Below are 17,703 nucleotides of genomic sequence, written 5' to 3' on the forward strand. Positions count from 1 at the left end.
CTGGAGAGTTACCGTATATACTCATGTATAAGTCGAGGGCAGTTTTTGGATCCAAAATCATGGATTTTGATATGACCCGTGGATAAGTTGAGGGGCAAACACTGGAGGATGTTACAAAAGATCTAAAGTGGGGGGGGGGGGAAACAAAGTACCACTTCCCTCCCTATATCTCACTCTCTGGACCTCTCCCAAGCATCAGTCTCAGCATGGAAAAGGGTAAACAAACCTCAGTGCGCGCGCGCGCGCACACACACACACACACACACACTTCCCCTTACCAAAAGCATCTCCGAAGCACATGGCTTGCGAAAAGGGGGCTGACCCCACTGTCTCTCTGCTTGTCACCCCCAGGACTCCAAGGTTCAGGGCTTGAAGAAATAGAGGACAGGCCTTTTTCTCTCTCTGCTTTTCACCCCCCAAGACTCATGGCTTGAAGAAATAGAGGACAGGCCTTTCTCTCTCTCTCTCTGCTTTTCACCCCCAAGACTCATGGCTTTCAGAAATAGAGGACAGGGCTTTCTCTCTCTCTGCTTTTCACCCCCAAGACGAGGGGTAGGCAACCTTTTTGAGCTGGGGGCCGGGTTGCTGTCCCTCAGACAACTGGGGGGCCGGAGGCAAAAAATAAACAATTAAATAATTTTTTAAAAATTAATTAAATAAATAAACCGGGACAAATGTAGGACAAAATTTTCAAATGGTGGACACTTTTAAATAAAGATGGAGGACATATGAAAAAAAATTGTTGATTTTTTAAAAAATGTTAATATAAATGCATGTTTCTGAGGCTTCTATAGACAATTGCCCCCTCGCGTGAGAGGCCAAAGGCCCCGGCGGCGATCGGTGGCAGGACCGGGCTGGGGCCGGTCCCAAGGCCTCGCCGGGCCGGATTCGGCCCGCGGGCCGTAGGTTGCCTACCCCTGCCCAAGACTCATAGCTTTCAAAAATAGAGGACAGGGCTTTCTCTCTCTCTCCTTCTTACTCCCAAGACTTCCAGGCAAAACAGGGAACAAGCCTGGGCATACTTTCTTTGTGTTCCTTCTCTCAAGCAGCGGCTAGTTAGGTCTGGCTCAGCAGGAAGGCTGAGAGCCTGGGAAACAGACACACACACACACACAGAGGGAGAGAGGAGGAGAGGCGAGCCGGGGCTTCAAACAGGGAGCCATTACAAGGCTACAGAGGAAGGTGGGCACTTCTTCTTTCACAAAATTTATTAGCATTAACTCATTGACCCTTCCATAAGTCTACCCATGGGGCATAAATTTTTCGACTTAGAGTCAAGTATATACGGTAAGTATTAAACATTGAAATGAAAAGTGTTACATAGAACATCACATTTTAAAAACCTGGATATATACATTTGAACAACCAGAATCTTTTCCACAACTATTATGCATGTGGGGGAGGGAAGAAATTGACATACAGTTATAATAAATAAAATAATAAAATCTTTATTTCTATACTGCTTTTCCTGGGAGATCAAAGCAGTTTACAAGTTCAAAGACAGATATACATCACAACAATTTACAATACATAATACAATCAAGAATACATTTAATTAAAACGTCATATAAAAGCAGTTCAGAATCTTAGAATCAGGAATTGAACATCCTAAATACACTTCACATTAGAGGATAATGTGACACCACACATTTACTCACTGAAGAGTACTCACCGTTCCTGACTGTGGCATAGCAAACACATCAATCACTCTGACAGTATAGTCATCAACAAATTCTCCAAGCATCAGCCCCATAACTTCCATAGGGACACCAGCTCGACCATGCTTCAGCATCTGGAAAGATCAGAATTCTAATGAAATACTACTGATGGGACAGGTGTATGATTCTATGGAATTTGTTTTTTCTATTGCATATTCATACCTTTACCACTATAATGTCTTACAGAGAATGACATTTTATGCCGGGGGTGGGGGGGGGGGAGAGACAAACTGGCTTCCCTGCATTTTGCAAAGTACATTATTGTTCTATATGCAAAGGATGGTAAACCTCCATTTTACAGGCCTAATCTAGCCCAAAGAGGTTCCCCATGTGGTCTGTGACCCTCAAGCCCTTCCCTGTGATCTTTCCAACATGGGAAGAATATCCAATGTTATTTCCATTCAATAGTCCAAGACAACATAAGGATAAAGTTAACAGTGAGTGAAGTATGTGCACTCTTAACTGCTGCTTGGAGATGCAACTCCCCCATAAGCTGCTAATCAGCAGTATCAACAACGACCTACAGAAAACCATCCCAAATGGGATAGGAAGCAACACATGAAGCAAATGTAAAATGTGGCAAGTACCTGGAGGTGCCACACCTATAAGAGCAAAGAGGCCCCATTTCACTATACAGACAGAAACACATGCCACAGAGGAAAGGCAAGTTCCCGCACTTCCCACAATGATATCCAGTCTAAGCAGAAATCACAGGAGAAGGGAGATTCTACCCTTCACATTTATAAAGATTCTTTCCCTGCTTTATACAGTGATGCGTCCCAGACTCAAAGACAGGAACTCAAAAGCTTGAATACTGAAGGCAATGGGATGGCAACTAGTTGCTGAGATTTGGAAAGCCAGAAACCTGGTGAAACCAGTAAAATAAGAGATGTGAGTTATGCATTAAAAAAACAGTAACATAACAATACTTCCAATACTGATTCGAATCTTCCTGTGCTCATGTTCTCAACGCTGTACAACCCAAGTATCAGCAAACTTGGATAATCTTAAACAAAAAATCTGTTTGTTGGGTTAGTGGGAGAAGGAAAGAAACCTGAGCAGCCTGAGCAGAACTGAATGGCAAGAGTGCTGAAGAACTAGGAAAGGAAAAATTATCAGGCAGGAGAATGGAATAAGGTGGCTGAAAAAGAAGGGGAAAGAATTCCACTACCACATTGTCCAGATAAGGTCACTTTTAGGTTCATACTGAGAAGGTACTTGGTTATGTCTCAGGAAGAAACAGATAGTTTCTAACATAAATCAATGTGAAAATATTTTAATATAAATATAACTTGGCACCACTATTCAGTCACCTCTGCAAGGCACCTTAATTATGGAGACAAATTAAAATGCAGGAGAAAACTGCTTGAAACAGATCGATGCAGAAAGAACATGTTCAGTACTGATGGACTACTGATTAATGGGGGGGGGGGAGCAAAGAAAGTCAGGATGAAAACAGGAATAGAGTGGATTGCAAAAACTCTGAATAGAAGTGTTGCAATTCATGTGTTCTACCTGTTAAAACAAAGAATTCCAAAGTACAAGTTTACGGTGAGTGTTCCAGGTAATTATAGAAGAACAAATTAGGGCACTGTTAATATGGAAAATATAGACATATTTCATTCCTGATATTAGGAACTGAAGAACTCTGCCTTCCAAACCTTTATGCCAAATACAGATGGAGCACTTTGCCTCTAGTACTTCTGGACAACTCCCAGACAATGGTTAAAGATTACTGGAGTTGTAGTCTGAAACGTCTGAAGGGCCATAGGCCCCCTGACCCTTGCTATCAACAATGCTTTGTGCAATACCATTCAAATAAAATACAGGTCAAATATCCTTTACCAGAAAATCCAAAATCTGAAATGCTCAAAAATCCAAAACGTTTTGTATGGTGGCTGACACCTTTGCTTTATGATTGTTCAATGTACACAAATGTTTCATGCACAAAATTATTATATATATTCTATAAAATTATTTTCAAGCTATATGTACAAGGGCTGCATGAAACATAATTTTCATATTTTGACTTGGGTCCCACCACCATGTGCATGCAAATATTCCAAAATCTGAAAAAATCCAAAACACTTCTGGTCCAAGCATTTTGGATGAGGTAAACTCAACCTGTACAAACACTTACCTTCAAAAGCGCAAGAGAAGAGATGTAAACCTGTTCAGCTGTGTCAACTGCAGGAGCATCAGTAGGAGGTCCCTGGAAAAGGAAGCAACACACCATTAAGTCTCCTGTGAACTGAAGTCTACAAAAGCTCAGGCTGCCAATTTCTTTCTTTCAGTTAGTCTCAAAGGTGCTACAACATCTCTCTACGTACTGACTCTACAGACTAACACGGCTATATCTTTGAACTCTGTTTACACATGTTATTTTATAGACAAAATATATTTTATTTTAGGGGCAAAATACAGCATTTTTGAATTCTCACCTGACCAGTGACTCAGAGCATCTGCACATTTGTAGAGGTTTTTCATTTCCCACTCATTACATCAGCTATTCCTGCCCTCCTCAAAGGACTTCTCCAATGGTCAGAGATAGCACCTGAGTGGCAAGGGACTGCTTTTTTGGGGGGAAATACAGACGCCCTACCCCACCCCCGCATATGGAAGCATACAGAGCAGTGTTCCCAATCAAACTTTGTGCCATCCCAAACTCACTGTGTAGCCTTCAGTCTTACCCCTGAATGACACATACCTTACTGGAGTTCTACAGGTATAACAAAATACAGTAATGTGAAATGTTCTCAACATTTTATAGTGCCATATGAATGCAGATGCTGCTGCTTCTCATGATTACCACAATTATGTGTTCAAGCACTGTCCTACAGAAACTAGTTTTTCCAGTGTTTGAGTATTTTATCATCCAGTCAAGAGTGAAAAACCAAAAAGCATGAACTAAGAAACAAATACTATGTTCTGGGCACCACAGACACAAACACATGCTATCTCCCAATTAACTACATATTTCTTACAGTGGTGTGAATATAAGTGCTGCTGTGCTAGCATGATTAGCTGGCACCAACACAAACACAATTTCCCTTTGCTAAAGAAGACTTGAAGAGAAAGGCTACAGGAGCACTTTGCAGATCCACTGGTGCAGCGAAAGAAAAATGGACCTTCAATCCCTAGGCAGAAAAGCTGTGAACAAAATACTCTGCTCTTTGCTTCATGAGTAGCTAATAAAAAATTAGCACAATTGTCCCAGGTGTGAATGACGACCGTAGCCAATACTGTGTATTGCTCAAGTGCAAAATGCCAACTATAGCATCTGAGAGTAAAAATTATGCCCTTCCCGGGAAGCAAGGCACTTCCTGCAAATGATGACACAGTGATACAAAATCTTTTTCTGTAAGTCTGGTGTAATTTCAAAGAGAACATCCAATACCTTCTGATGATTAAAGAACACAACAAGCATTTTAACTCAAAATAGTTGTCGCTTGCTTCTCTCACCTACATTTAAACCAGCTTACCCAAATGAATATAGCCTAAAGCCCATTTTATTCCTTGAGAGTCTTCCTTCCATGTGCTAACCATGCCTAACCCTGTTTGGTTTCTGAGATCAGACAGGATTTGATGATTGAGTGAACTCAAAAGAAATGTTGATTTTTTAATATAATACTCCTCCTCATATTAGCTTCCCTCCAATTGTTTTAGTGTGCAGCTCTCGGTTTCATTTTCACTGGGATTAATGGGAGCTGAAGTACAACAATATTTGGAGGGCATCAGGAAAAGGTTCATGAATGTATCCACCAGATATACATAACCTCCAGTTAGTTAGATACATACACTGAGAGCCAGCATGCCATAGTGGTTTGAAAGCTGGACTACAACTCTGGGGATGAGGGTTCGATTCCTTGCTCAGCCACAAAACTCACTGGGTGACCCTAGGCAAGTCACATTCTCTCACTCTCAGGGGAAGGCAATCTCAAATCTCTTCTGAACAAATCTTGCAAAGAAAACCCATGCTAGATTCGCTTTCGGGTCACCATAAGTCAGAAATGACTTGAAGGGAAGGCACACATACTCTCAACTGAAGCAGTAAAACATAAATATATGAATCAAAACATCCCCTGAAACTATTTATTAAACAGGATTTTACTGTTATTTTGAGAATTCAGAGTTCTAATTCAGATTAGAATAATAAAGAATGGGACTGAAATTTTACAAAGCCCTGGTTCTAGTTCCTGCAGATGATACTTATCTGCTGCAGGTCAGAACATTAATGGTCAGCTGACACCGATGGCTGAGCATGCTTGTATGGGAAGATGTTTCTTGGTAGTCACTCTATAACCAGCTGTCACAAAGTACAGGTCCCAAGGAATTGCGGGGAAATAGGCCTACAAGAGGTAATGCATTGTGGCCAGTTCCATTTGGATATTTTGTAGAAGCGTAAGGGAAACAGACAAAGGGAGTGAGAATACAGTACATGGTTTACAGCAGAAGAGGATCTAGTTCAACATCCTCTGCAAGGATGGAAGCTATTTTTAGTATAACAGTAAGAGGGCATCAGCAACAGGAGAAGAGAAAATTGTTATATTTTACTCTGAAGAAAACTCCATCACAGGCATGGGACTCTCAGTGTCCCTTAAATAACGCCTTCCATTAAGGGAAAACTGCAAGAGTTACTTCTATAATCTTCTGAAAAGTCTCAATACCTTTACTTTGAATTGTTTTTCCAATTGTCAGTTATGCTACTGCTGTAACTGACTTGAATACTACTACATGGTCCAGAATACAACACCTTAAAAACTGTATTCTCCTCTGTTTTCAACTGACTCCATTGCTGAAGCCTGCTAACAAATGCCCGTAAAGTATTCTTTTAAAAAAAACTTGCTTAAAGAAGAATGACACTTCCTTCTTACCTTCTAGGCCTTTACACATTATCACTTTGCCCTCACTGGTGTTCACAATGTCTCTTAATTTAGCAGCAAGTTGTTAATATGCAAGCCTACGCTATTCCCGCTTCTAGATTATTAAAAATGCTAAACAAATTTCCCCCTAAGGTACTTTACACAACAGAGTGTATTCAACTAGCTTATTCCAAGTCCTATTCCCAAATATTCTAATTAGCAATGAATACCTATGTATCAATTCTCTGTTTTGCTTAGTGTGACTACTACCTCCAAATGTTACACAATCATGAGGATATATTTCCACATTAATTTTAGAAATATATTGTGTTGTACATGGACATATTATTGGAACTCCAGGTCTTGTAAGCATCCATTAAAACATCCATTATGACTACTCCAGAGAAAGTAGTTTCAGAATTACAGCAAAGATCCAACTGAACTGAAACTTGAACAATTAGTCTGAAATAGAAAAGTGAATGAGAAAGTAAATGTAGAAAATTCACTTATTAAAAACCTAGACTAAATCACATGCATGGAAGCTGATCTTCGAAATTATACTCAAGAACAATGCCTGGAGAATGCTTTCTGCAAATGACAGGACAGACCAGACATTCTTCGATTCACATTACTTTGCACTCCTCCATGCATGTCTATAAACTCATTTATATGTAAGAAAATATATCTTTAAGCCAAAAATGTTAGAGTGCCTAGTGTGTCTCCTTCACTTTGCATTTACCAACCAGCAATGTTAATGAAGGTGCATAGAGCCTGAATACTGAATTGTTACATTATACATAAAACCTAATCTGCCAGGCATCTTCCATTCTAACCCAATAGTCGACAAAGGTGACAAAAAGTAAATATATCTCTCCCTGATATACCAGATGTAGCATATTCCCCAGAGAATCTATGTGCTAATATCACCACCAAGGACTGAAGTTGAAGCAACCCCTTACACGTTTGATCCTTTACATACAAGAAAAATAAACCATAAAAAGCAATAAACAAACAAACAAACAAATAAATATAAAAAGTTATTTTGTACCTAATGCATACAAAGCCTGGGGAGGCTGGAGAAATCAATCATGATTATATTTTTTAAGAGATAAAACAGATGCTTCTCCCTGACTAAACTGTCTACCAAGTGTTAGGCAGTGAACTGACCTGCCTGCAGGGCAATCATATCAGCTGTAAGCCACATCAATCATTTCTTTTAAGCCATCACTTATTAGTGAATGCTGAATTTAAGGTAGGCATGCATTATCAAAATGCATTTCTTTTATCTCCATTTAATGATGTAAACATTTTCAAGAACTCTAAAAGAACAGAGATCAAGCAGTCGACTCACCAATCAATCAAATGAGGTTAAAATGAGATGCCACTTTTCTTCAGGAGCATTCAAATATGATCCAGCTATAAAAGCTGTGACTTTTCCTTGGGCAGCTCTTGTTGACTAAGTGTTAAAAAAAGGCATTTGCCATTATAACAGCATAAAACTAACACCTCAAAGTGTTACCTACTCAGGCCTTTTAGCAAATTTGTTAACACTTTTAGGTATATTACTCCACCTTTCTCTTAGTGTGAACTGGTATCAATTATTTAGCCAGTTTTATTATGTTATTAGAATACCTGCTGATTAATCATGAATCAATGTGTCATTTTAGAACACTGCCCTTCACTTGTACCATTTATTCTTTAAAAGTGATGTAATCGCAAACATTTGAAAAAACCCCTATAAAAATAAGAACTACCGAATCACAAAGAAATATTTAACAGCTACCTCTTGATACTGTCTCCCCACCTATCTCATTTTAAAAAATATTTTTAAAAAACAACAACAAAAACCCATGTTCCAAAATATTGGGGGGGCTGAGCGGGGGATGAGGCCATTCTTGATGCTACTGCTATCATAAATGAAATCTCTGCAACTAAAACTCTTAGATACAAGGATTAGATCTGATAGCATCTCCAACCTTTATTTTTCACAATCAAACCCTTTAAAATATAAACACAACAAAACAGGCATAAGCAAATGTACAACTATCCAACACTGTCATGTTTATTCTTAACCACCAAAGGAAAAAAGGAGCCTTCTAATACTTAATTCTGTGAGTATTAAACAACTAGTGTGAAAAACAAGATGCATGTAAACTATTTCTACTGCCTGTGCTTCAATGACTAGCTGAGACAACCTGTTATAGGAGGTGTTAATTGGCAATAGGAGTGCAAGTCAGAAGCATGTTCCCCATCGTCCTAACCCAGCAAGGCTAGGTCATTAAAGTGGAAATGAATTCTTTCATGCTGACTTAACTCTTGGAGTGCAGATTTTCAGCTGTTACACCTATAGACAATTGAGAGTGTGTGTTACTACTTCAGAGGGTAGAAAAACTATTCGCCTCTTTAAAGAACCATTGTGTTATGTATACATTATGTTATTGTGTGCTACAGATAACTGTAAGAGCACTTAAGGGTTAACACACACTTCCTCACATGCGGATTTACAACTAATGCTACATAAATATATTTTAATAGAAGTGACAGTTTGTCCACTTGCAAGGGAAGAGAATGAAACAAGCAGCTTTCCATAACAAAAATAAATGATGATTTAATATCCAACCAAAGATTTGTGCCTGGTGTCATAAGTAGCTGTTATAAAGCAGGAGAGTACAAATGACTTAATCTGTTGATAGCTATGCCTATGCCTTCACAACAGCAAGGCTGGTGGAATTTTGGTCTTCTTTAAAACTGAGCATGCTTCCAAACTATGTGGATGCAAACAATGCGTCCAAACAATTCTAATGTGGTAACCAGGACTAGAAGAAAAGGTTGAAACCTCTGCTCTGTCATGAACCTAGGAACCATTATAATCTTCCAGCCTAAACTAGCTGACAGAATTGCTGGAAGAATAAAACTGGGAACGGGGAGCAACGATAACAGTCTCATCTAGAACACTGGCAGAAAGGTAAGCTAAAAGTGTAACAGAGAAAGGAATTTTGAAAATGATCTTGTTCAATCAAACTATTTCAAATAATAGTGATGGTGAAGTACACTTGTAATCATCTACAAATGAAACAAATAAGGTGGATTCGGATGCACTTTTAAACTGATTTCTTCCCATTCTTGCAATCTCATATCAGGAAAAAAAATGAGCTAGTTTATTCCCACAAAATAATCTCTATCTGACTAGAAATTTATAAATTTGCTCTCTTTCTCAACAAGGGGCATTAAAAATGTAAGAAAAAGATACCAATACCAAACTGATAAAGGGCACACATGCATTTTACATATGTACCAAAATCTCTGAAGGGTCAATGCTCCAAGGGTTTCAGACATCAACCATTCACTCCACACTCAACAGAACACTCAAAATACCAACTGGTTCCACTATTAGACTTGAGGAAAACAATTAAAAGCATTCCCTTGTCTACAGACACATGTCAGATACTATATAGAGAGCTTGCTGGTGGACATTTCTTTCCAAAACATTTATAAGGAGATGTGCTAATAAGCTATTCTGACTAACTAAAAACATCTGGTCATTATGCACAAGTGAAAAGTAGACAAAGATACTTTGCTTCCATACATCAGGATACTGTAAAAATTTCATTGTCTAATATGTTGGAGATGATTTGTCACATGCAGTTATACCAGATGGGTTTTTTTGTTCTATTTTGCAAAAACAAATACAATTATACTGTTCTAAAAACATATGAGCAAAAGAAGGTGTCTCAGAATGCTGATTATGTGTGTGTTCTGTTTTGAAACATTAGATTTTAGCACCTCTAAAAGCCTGTATAAAGCAATACTGTGTGAGAATTGATGGAAGGTCATTTATCTTGATTAGGAAAAGTGCAGAAGAGAATCAAACTTTAGAAATGAGGTGTATGTATGTAAGCAGATTAAATGGAGGGACTCCCTAGTTAGCATGACATCACTAAAAACTGACTAAACCTTTTTTTTGGGGGGGGGGGCTACAACAAACTGTTTCCTTGAGGCCACATATGTGTGATTTAATTTTTTTCTCTTTTTTGGGAAAAAATGCCAAAACGATGCTTACATCTTCATCATTTAGATCATTTCAATGCTTATGGAAGTTTCTATGATTTTCACCTTAGAGAGCATTGCCTGAATCTTCAGCGACATTTAGCACACATACAACACTACAATCAGATGATCAAACGGAGGCCATTTCCTCCCCACAGTAAAAGTGCACGAGAGATGAGAGGCGGAACTCAGCCCACAACCTGCTATATCTCCACCCAAATTAGAGAAGCATCTTCAGCTCTTCCTCTCTCCAAAGAAGGATTTATATTTCTCATAAAAGTTGGCTTAGCTGGAATATAAGCAGAGCGAATGTTCCAGGAATCCCTATCACTTTCTTGCCATAGCAGCACCCACAGAGCCTACCCACTGTTGTGAAGAAACACTAAGAAGTAACCCGGCTGTCTCAAAAGCAGACAACTGGGTTACTTGGTAGTGTTTCTTAAGTGTTACCCCAAAAATGGTCTGGGCAAAGTGGCAGAGTAAACTGGCCTCTAAAGGCATGTAGAAAATCAGTTCACCCAAATTAAGTAAATCCACTCAAGTAAAATCTGAGTCGAGGGGAGAGTAGCAAGTACACACAAACAACAAATGGTAAAGCTCATAATACTAATCTATCTAAACTTAACTGAGTCGGTTAGAACTAGTTGGTTAGGACTTGGGAGCACAAGGGATCGAATCCCCAGTTAGCCATGGAGACCCACTGGGAGACCTAGGTCATGTCATACTTCTCAACCTCTGAGGAAGGCAAAAGAAATCCTCCTTTGAACAAATCTTGCCAAGAAAACCCGATGATATGTATTGTAGGGTTGCTGTAAGCCAGAAACAATTTGGAGACACACAATAACAACAAAAAGAATGAATGAGGTGATGGAAATATTTATTTCCTGCTCTAACACAGTACACAGTCAACACTATAATATTTTGCCTAAAGCAGGAATGGACTACTGTGGCCCTCCAGATGTTTTTGTGGCCTACAACTCCCATCAGCCATGGCCAGTGCTGCCATTGGTGAAGAGTTGCAGAACCTTGCAGTTCAAAAACACCTGGGAGGCCACAAATTGCCCAGCCTGACTTAGGGCCTGAACAGACAGGCCAAAATAAAGCTGCTTCGGGTCACTTTGGAGGTATGCTGTTTAAATGATGCATGTGTCCTAAGAGTCCAAAAGCTGCACCAAAGCGAGACTCCAGTCCTAAGGACTGCAGCAAAACTTTGGTGCAGCTTCTGGCCTCTTCAGATGCAAGTGTCATTTAAACAGCATAACTCCAAAGTGACCCGAAGCAGCTTTATTTTGGCCTGTTTGGGCCCATAAAGACAGATCTTTGAGAGATCTTGATCCAATGATGAAGTATGGAGGTATGGAGTTATTTCCTGAAGAGATGATGCAGCCATCCATTAGATCAAAAGGGGGCAGTGCCCTCCCACCCCCAAATTTACAGATGATCAATACTAATGGCAAAGTAAGAATGCTGAGCTCCCAGCATGACAACAGCTGGTGCTGAAAGCTTTGCCTTCTGCACCTTTTGGCTTTTATGAAAGGCTACTGGGGGAAGAGAGGGGCCACTTCCAGAAAATTCTCCAATACAGGGTTTTTCGTTTATCTCCTCAAGCCTAGTCATGCACATTTACTCAAAATGTCCCACTAATGCATTAATATGTCACAGTGAATTAAACCAGAATCAGCATATTAATATTTGCACCAACAAGAATTGCTGAACATTTTGTGCATTTATTAAACTAAACTATCCTACTATTACAATAGCAATCTCTGGAGCAGCTTATAATTAAAAACACTCCAAATTCCTCTAAAAAGCCAAAGTGTCTTACTAAATATAAGCCTGCCATTCACAAAGAATGCCTACCATAACCTGCCCTGAACAATAAATACATGAAAATCAACACTTAGTTTTTAAATCTATAATTGTAAAACAACCAAAGAAAACTACACCATAAACTTAAGCTCTACATAAACTAGATCAGCACATTCAACATGGTTTTTAGATCAGTAGCAAGTCTCTTAAGTGCTTCAGGTTTTATCAATGAACTTTAAAAAATAAAAATAAATAAATAAAGGAAAGTGCTTCTATAGTATCAAGCAGTGCAGTACTTGAAACCTCTTTCAAAGTGACAGTTTTCAAGTGCCACGTACAATGCCCTAATCTGGAAGTGTCCCAGCTAACCCATCTGATCAACAATTTCACAGATGGAAGCACTTGATGGCTAATTGGCAAGCCTATTATTCAAACAAAATAGCTATTTGCAATTCTTGCCTCTTTATTTCCAGCTGAAGTGCTAACACTGCTAGGAGACAGGTCACCCCTCCCTCTGCTTCTTTTTTTTTAAAGAAGTGGTCCACCTTAACATCTATTTCCACAAGACATCAGTTAAAAGCATCTAGCCAAAGTTGCAGTAAGCAAATATGGCAGAGACTGTGTTCTGTATTCAAGGACAGACTTAGCTGACGTTTCAGTTACTCTTTTTGAGGGCTGTATACAGTGTTACTCTGGGTTATTTACCCACCCACACACATCATCATGTCACCAGCTGTCAATGCTATTGTGCACAAGAAACGACATTTTAAAATTCAGAAAAGGAAATGCAGCAACAACATTTAACTTGCATTAATGAATTAAATTAGTAATTTCCGAATCCTTAGTCAACACAATGGAATTGTAAAGCTATGTCTTGTAACTTATTGGAGAAATCTCTACTTAATTTGTCTTGTAAGTGAAAAAACATTTGCCCAGAGTACTGTGTCAGAGCCAGCATGGCTAGGACTATGGGAGACTAGGGTTTGGATTCTCCGCGCACAGCCATGGAAATCCACTGGGTGACCTTGGCCAAGTTACTCGCAGCCTCAGACGAAGGCAAAGCCAACACCCTTCTGAACAAATCTTGTTAAGAAACTCTACAAGAGGGTCATCTTAGTGTCACTGTAAGACAGAAACAACTTGGAAGCCGACAGTAAGAGCAACAGCTTTGCGAGAATACGTCATACAAGCCATTTGAAAGGAGAATCTGTTCTAACCATTCATTTATTCAGCTTTACCCTACTTTCCCCAGTATGCTGAAAACTTAACTAGGCTGCTCAGACACATGCTAAGTGACAACAGTTTCTCTTTTTCTCCAAAACATCACATTCAGGTGACAGTTCAAACCACGATCAAAGATCTAGGCTTCTAATGCACAAGCAAACTATGATGTCAGTAAATCATGAATGGCACTTTCAGATGTAATGATAAGCTATGTTTTGTCACTGGAAATCTCAAACTCCTTCTTTCAGGCACCAAAGAGAAAAAGAAAAAGAGAAAAAGAGGAAAACAAGTCAGACATGGCTTGACTCTTACTAGCTTCCAGTTCTCCAAATGACAGGTCTTTAACAAAGGGGAAAGGGAGTTGGAATCCATTTACAGGGTCACAATATGACTTTAGGCAGGTTACTACTACACAGCTACTACTACACAAACGTATTCTAAAAAATAAAAGTCCTCAAATGCATGTGTGGATTAAAGGTATGTGTGAGATCTGAAACCATTACAAACTACTGCTCCAAGGCATGGTTAGGAAGGTAGTTTGAACTGATCTATGAAAAGATAATGCACTGCATTGCTCTTTCTCCCAATAAGAGGTCTAGGCTGCCTCAATGCCTATGTAGCAGGCAGGACAAGTTCACATGCATTTGATATTGCACCTATTCTTGATTGTTGCTTTTTAGATTTTAAGTTCTATAGTTTTGTTTTTAAGTGCTGTATGCTTGCTTAATAAAAATAATACCAAACTACAAGACATTCAGAGCATTGTTCCAACTATATTAATAAACTTTTATTCAACCAGAAACAACTATAAGAGCTGGATAATAACTGCATACTTTTCTTTCCCTCTACTGTCAAGATCTTTTACTGAACATGACTCCATGAGATAGCTATAGCTAAAATTCAGGCGAATTAAAACAGCAGTTCACCATACAGTTTAAATACTAAGGAAGAATGCTGGAATAACTTCAGTTTGGGATAAAATTTCATGCATGTATAGTGTTCCAGAGTTGCATTCAGATGCAGGCATATGCAACAGGATTGGCAGAAGCATACTTTCACAAGTTACTATAACAATTTTAATAAGATATACAGTGTGGAACCAAGTAGAGTCTTTCAGCTCAGTGTGGCTTCTGATCCAGAAGATACTTCCACTAATGGGATAAGGACTTCTGCTGATCTGCTCTTTCCTCTGCAGATCCCACCTTTGCTGAAATTTTCCACACTGTCCTAGAGAACTGTCCCCAACTGTCTAGAACAGACTGGGAGGAGGTGGAGGCAGTTATGAGGGAGAAATGAAAATTACTTTTCCATTAACTGTGGCATCTACTGGACCAAAAGCCATAGAACACCATTACATTCTATCCATAAATTCTGTTGTTCTGTCAAGGACATTTATGTAAATAAGAAAGGTCTTCTATTTCTCTGTAATGAAACCACAACATTTATCTCCCAATTTCTCTGAGGTATCCCTGGTACAGTACTGACCAACTTTACACACAGCTCTATAAACTCTGCGATACTGGTAGCATTCTGTAATGTTACATAGGTTTTTAGAATGTATGCATTGTAAGGAAGCCATGAAAGGGAGTGTGCTAGTCCTTCCAGTGTCCAATTGCATATGGAACATCTCCACATACATGGGAGCATTCTCCTTTATAACACTATATGTCACATGTTGAGGACAAGATGAGAGATAAATGGAGGTCTGTAAAATGGAAGGCGGGCTAGCATGTTCTATTGCCTTTCATGTTTAACACCCTCACATTCTGCATGCCTATATAGGATTAATATTTAACAAAGTACTACGGGTTGCATCCAGTGCTGTCCCCACATTCACAGACAGACTTTTGATCTAGTGGACACGGGACAGAAAAACACATTTTTCCAAATTCCTCCTTCCCCTCTACAATCCAAAAATCTGCTCTGAATAGCTGGAGGATCATTCAGAGCAATATAAAAGTTGATGTATGGTAAATTGGCAAATATCAAATGTCTGAATTCTATTATCAGAGGCCTCAAATGGTTCAAATACCCAGTATCCATTGGTATCAGAAGTTCTATCAAAGCAGTGTTCAATTTCCTAACTCAAACACATTCATAACACCTCTCCTTTCCTACCTGGGAAAAATCAGACAGGTCCCAAAAATAAGACAACCCACTCTCAAATCTTACATGAACCTGTCAAGCATTAAAATTCAGTGAAAGCATTATGCTAATTTCACTGTCCATATTCCAGTCTTGGTGATTTGGCAGATCAGTTGCCCTGTTCATTGTGAACTGCATTACCAGAACAGATCCCACAAACAAAATGTTAAAAGATAAACAGCATAAACACACTTGAAACTGGACATGGGTAATATCATTCAACATACCCAGTTCTGAATTTGGTCACAGAGACGGAACACTATTGCTGTAATGAAGCCCCTGATCTTCTTGCCAAGATTCACTCTCATGTGAATCAGTCTCAGTCACTCTCATTTTTTGGCTATTTTAAAGTAACTTATTTTTAAAGCTCATTTAAAAGAGTGGGTTTAGAAGCACCAGGCTCTGCAAAGAATTGAGAGAAAAAAATCTAAGGACAAACATGGCTATAATGCCAATGCCAAAGGAAATGTAATTGTATGCTGGGTTATTCATTCTGACATTTGAGCAAATAAAACATACTTAACAACTTTATACAAAATTTTTGGCTGAAGACAAACTAAAACAGCAGTTGCCTCCCAAAACCTTTACAATGACAGCAGCATGACACTAGTTAAAAAATGTGGAGGTGACATAAAATTTGGGTGATGGAAGAAACACTATATATAGGTTTTTAAGGAGTAATCAAGTACTGAAGACTGATTGGCTTGGCTGTTCAATCAGGAAGTAGAAAAAGGTCCTCGTCCCATATCACCCCACCTGTTTATAAAGAAGAGGAGACTCTTCTCTGAGTTACATCAGTGAAAGAAATACATATACATTCATAAAAGGGCCTTTTCTGTGGCAGTGCCCAGATACTGAAGTGCTTTCCCAGGGGAGGAATTATTGGTGATGATGTTGCTGTCCTTTTGGAACCAAAGTGAAATGTACCTTTTTGTCCAGGTTATTTGAGATTTTTTTGAAAGTACTCTGCTTGCTTGTTGGTCAAATAAATTTTCTGTAAATTATTTTGTAATTATACTATTATACTGTATTTATCTTTTATAACATTACACTTACTGCTTGAGAATCTCTTGTGAACCAAGAGTGGTGCATGTGTACATACACGTGTCTGTGTGTACTAAAAAAAAATCTTAAGAGCCCAACTAAGTCAAGCACCACTATCTTAGAAAACGGGGTCACTTTAGCTCTTAGGAGAGTTAAAAGTAACTACGAAGCCAAAATGGGAATCTTTATAAACAAATTACAGTAAATGATATGAATAGACCAGGATAGTCTCTAAACCCAAACTGCTGTTTGTAAACAGCCACAGACCAGTGAAGGGTGGAAGAAGTTCTCTAAGAGAGTGGAACAATGTGCATTATTTTATAGAGGCAGAAATAAGACTGTTCACTGGATGAAAGACACTGGATGATTAATTCCATAGCAAGTTATTAAAAATGAAACTGATCAGCTATGTTTATTGGAATATTTTATCAACCATGGCAGAAAGTGTTCAGAATGCTTTTACAGTCTAACATACCTACTGTGGTGACCAAGCTGTATGCGTCATGAAGTGTGCTCACATATATACAGTGCTATATGAATAAGAAATGAACCGCCACTCTTGATCAATCCAGGGAAAGTTTATTTGAAAAGGATTTCTATTTTCCATTGCCTGTTTGATTAGTTTGACAAATCGTCTCCTCTGAACAACATCCAAATCCGTATGACAAATGAAAATATCTTGCTTCCTCATACCTTGCATACTCTCAAATTCTGTTTGGATAGTTAAACTACATTAAAGCCATTGAAATAATTTACATTAATTTACATGATGAAGTAGGGCATTACTTATTAAACATCATGCCACGCCAAATCTTTAAGATGACACTAGGTGTGCTTTAATAAAATGATAAGGC

At 38.8% G+C, this 17,703-nt stretch overlaps 1 protein-coding gene across 2 annotated transcripts in view; it reads right to left on the reverse strand.

Annotated features, from left to right (window-relative positions):
- PSMD14 (proteasome 26S subunit, non-ATPase 14) overlaps positions 1-17,703 on the reverse strand; it is a 63,462-nt gene that overhangs the window by 35,157 nt on the left and 10,602 nt on the right. For both annotated transcript variants that reach the window (XM_042477838.1, XM_042477846.1), the window contains exons 4-5: positions 3,859-3,930; positions 1,673-1,792 (exon numbers count right to left, since the gene is read on the reverse strand). In XM_042477838.1, coding sequence (XP_042333772.1) covers positions 1,673-1,792; positions 3,859-3,930 — 192 coding nt within the window. The remainder of the gene's footprint in view (positions 1-1,672; positions 1,793-3,858; positions 3,931-17,703) is intronic.

Source organism: Sceloporus undulatus, chromosome 1 (genome assembly GCF_019175285.1).
Source record: "Sceloporus undulatus isolate JIND9_A2432 ecotype Alabama chromosome 1, SceUnd_v1.1, whole genome shotgun sequence".
NCBI lineage: Eukaryota > Metazoa > Chordata > Lepidosauria > Squamata > Phrynosomatidae > Sceloporus > Sceloporus undulatus.